Source organism: Salvia miltiorrhiza, chromosome 2 (genome assembly GCF_028751815.1).
Source record: "Salvia miltiorrhiza cultivar Shanhuang (shh) chromosome 2, IMPLAD_Smil_shh, whole genome shotgun sequence".
NCBI lineage: Eukaryota > Viridiplantae > Streptophyta > Magnoliopsida > Lamiales > Lamiaceae > Salvia > Salvia miltiorrhiza.
The window spans coordinates 29,518,340-29,520,580 of record NC_080388.1 but is presented as its reverse complement, the minus strand read 5'-3'; the positions used below and the strand labels follow the sequence as shown (position 1 = coordinate 29,520,580).

Sequence of the window (2,241 nt, the reverse complement as noted above, 5' to 3'; positions counted from 1 at the left end):
TTCAGTTGGTAACTCCAGTCTTCAGTCTTCAGTCTTCAGTCTTCATTCTTCAGTCTTCAGTCTTCGACACTGCAACTATACTAGAAATGAACTCTTACACTTGAGTTCAAAATGATTCTAGTCTATTACATTTAAGTCCTATGAATTTTGGTATCATCAAAACAAGGGTTAGGATATTCCACAAGGTTCCCAATAGAAGCTTCATCTTATTTCATATCTTATGCTTTGGAATACATTTGGTTGAAAATAAATGCAGGAATGTTTCTCAAATCCAAATATTGAGTCATATCGTGAGCATACGTTGGAGCACATGAGTGTTTTGTGGGGAGCTTGGAGATCAAAGTTGTATGCAGATCACGTGAAACCTTACAAAAACAAGATCAATGCTTTAAAAAAGGTTCCACGTGGGATGAATGATAAAGATTGGGAATGGCTCGTAACTAACAAGTTTCTAACTAAAGAGTTTCAGGTATAATGTATTTTAAATATATGCAAACTATGTCAATTTTTATTTTTAATTGTAAGTTTGCATATGTAGGATATCAGTGAGCGAAATTCTAAGAATCGATCAAAATCTGATTTGTTTATGCTTCATCTTACTGGGAGCAGACCACATAGAGAAATCATTTATGACAAGGTAGTAAAGTTGCATAAGTATTTTTCTTTTACATCACAACTTGACATATAATTTTTTATTGTTCTTTTCTTGAACAAAATATAGGGAGGTAAAAATTCTGAAATGCCTGATTTGGGCATAATTTTCTTCGAGACTCGGAGCAAAAATGGAAAATTTAAGGGGACAAAGGAGAAGGACAAATATGTGAGTATCATTTTCTTGTATTTTGATTTTATTATTGTGTGAATAAATCAACAGAAACAGGGGACATTCTTCATCACACTAACTTCAAATTTTATAACTTTATCAGGATGAAATTGTTGAAACAATTCAATCTAACCCATCTCTCAGTAACCTTGAACTTGCTGAAAAATGTTTCGGGCCACAACAGCATGGAATTGTTTATGGTTATGGAGGTGGTGTGAAACGGAAAACATTTCACGATTGGAAATCTTCTTACACCAAGGAACTCGAGGAAAAACTTTCTGCAAAAGATGAAGAAAATCGTCTGCTTAGGAAACGAGTGGATAGACTTGAAGAAAGGTTCGATCAATGGGAGAGAAGTGGTTTACCATCAGAATAAAGCCCACATTTTTGCTGGTATAACTTGTTGATTCTTAATATATTCTTGTGAAAGCCAATAGTTCTCTCAGTTCATTACTTTTGTCTAGTTAATTATTAACTTAAATTCTCTTTTCGCAGAATAAATTTCTTCATTTGCCATCCAAGTGTAACAGAGTAACTCTTAGACAGGTTTCTTTCTTTCTTTCTATTGCATTTTCTCTTTAATTAGATCATATTTGTTTTAAATTTTGGTTAACTTCTCTTTATATGATATTAGAAAACTGAGAAGCAATTGTCTTATACATTCGAATAGACTCTTAGAAAACTTAACTCTGTTTGCAGGTTTTACTTTTCTACTATCCATTTATGTCGTTGAAACCTTGATCGAAGCTTGGGAAACAGGAAAAGAAAAAACGAAGTGATATCTTAGCTTGAGATAGAGATCTTCATTCTGCTGGCTAATATGTAGGCTTAATAAATGTTTTATTTTCCTAAAGTAGACCCTGTGTAGTTGGAATCTGTTTATATTCTTAACAAGTGATATCCTTCACGTTCACTTTTGTATATCCAACATCTAGTTTTGTATATTTCAGCTAATTGAAAGCTGCAAAATCAAAGTGAATAATAAAATTTATGTTTTGTATATCCAACATCATGTTTGTTATAAATTTGCATATATACAGACACGATGCAAGAAAAAAGAGAGCATGAAAGAGTAGTCTAGGAACTTGTAATGATATATTAATGACAGTATAAATGTTTTAGTGACGGTAAATTTACTCTCACTAAATACTTATTAGTGACGGTGAAATTACTCTCCCTAAATACTTATTAGTGACGGGATGATATCCCGTCATTATTGACCTCTAACTAGAGAGGCAGTAACGAGAGGCCATGACGGGCAAATTCCCATCACTAATAGTTATTAGTGAGAGTATTTACACTTTTAACCACGGTTTTCACCGTCACTAAAACTACTTTTTCTTGTAGTGATATCCCCAAAGTGTCAGTGCTACTAGTAGACCCCCTACTAACCTGGCTCACACTGGCACTTCTTGTGC

The 2,241-nt window shown here is 33.5% G+C and overlaps 1 protein-coding gene across 1 annotated transcript; it reads left to right on the top strand.

Moving 5' to 3' along the window:
- Nucleotides 1-280: 280 nt before the first annotated feature.
- Nucleotides 281-1,830, top strand: LOC131013240 (uncharacterized). Its single transcript, XM_057941313.1, has 6 exons — nucleotides 281-469; nucleotides 539-637; nucleotides 722-820; nucleotides 927-1,216; nucleotides 1,319-1,369; nucleotides 1,523-1,830. The coding sequence occupies exons 1-4, from the start codon at nucleotides 311-313 to the stop codon at nucleotides 1,197-1,199; spliced, it is 630 nt and encodes a 209-aa protein (XP_057797296.1). The 5' UTR covers nucleotides 281-310; the 3' UTR covers nucleotides 1,200-1,216; nucleotides 1,319-1,369; nucleotides 1,523-1,830.
- Nucleotides 1,831-2,241: the final 411 nt, after the last annotated feature.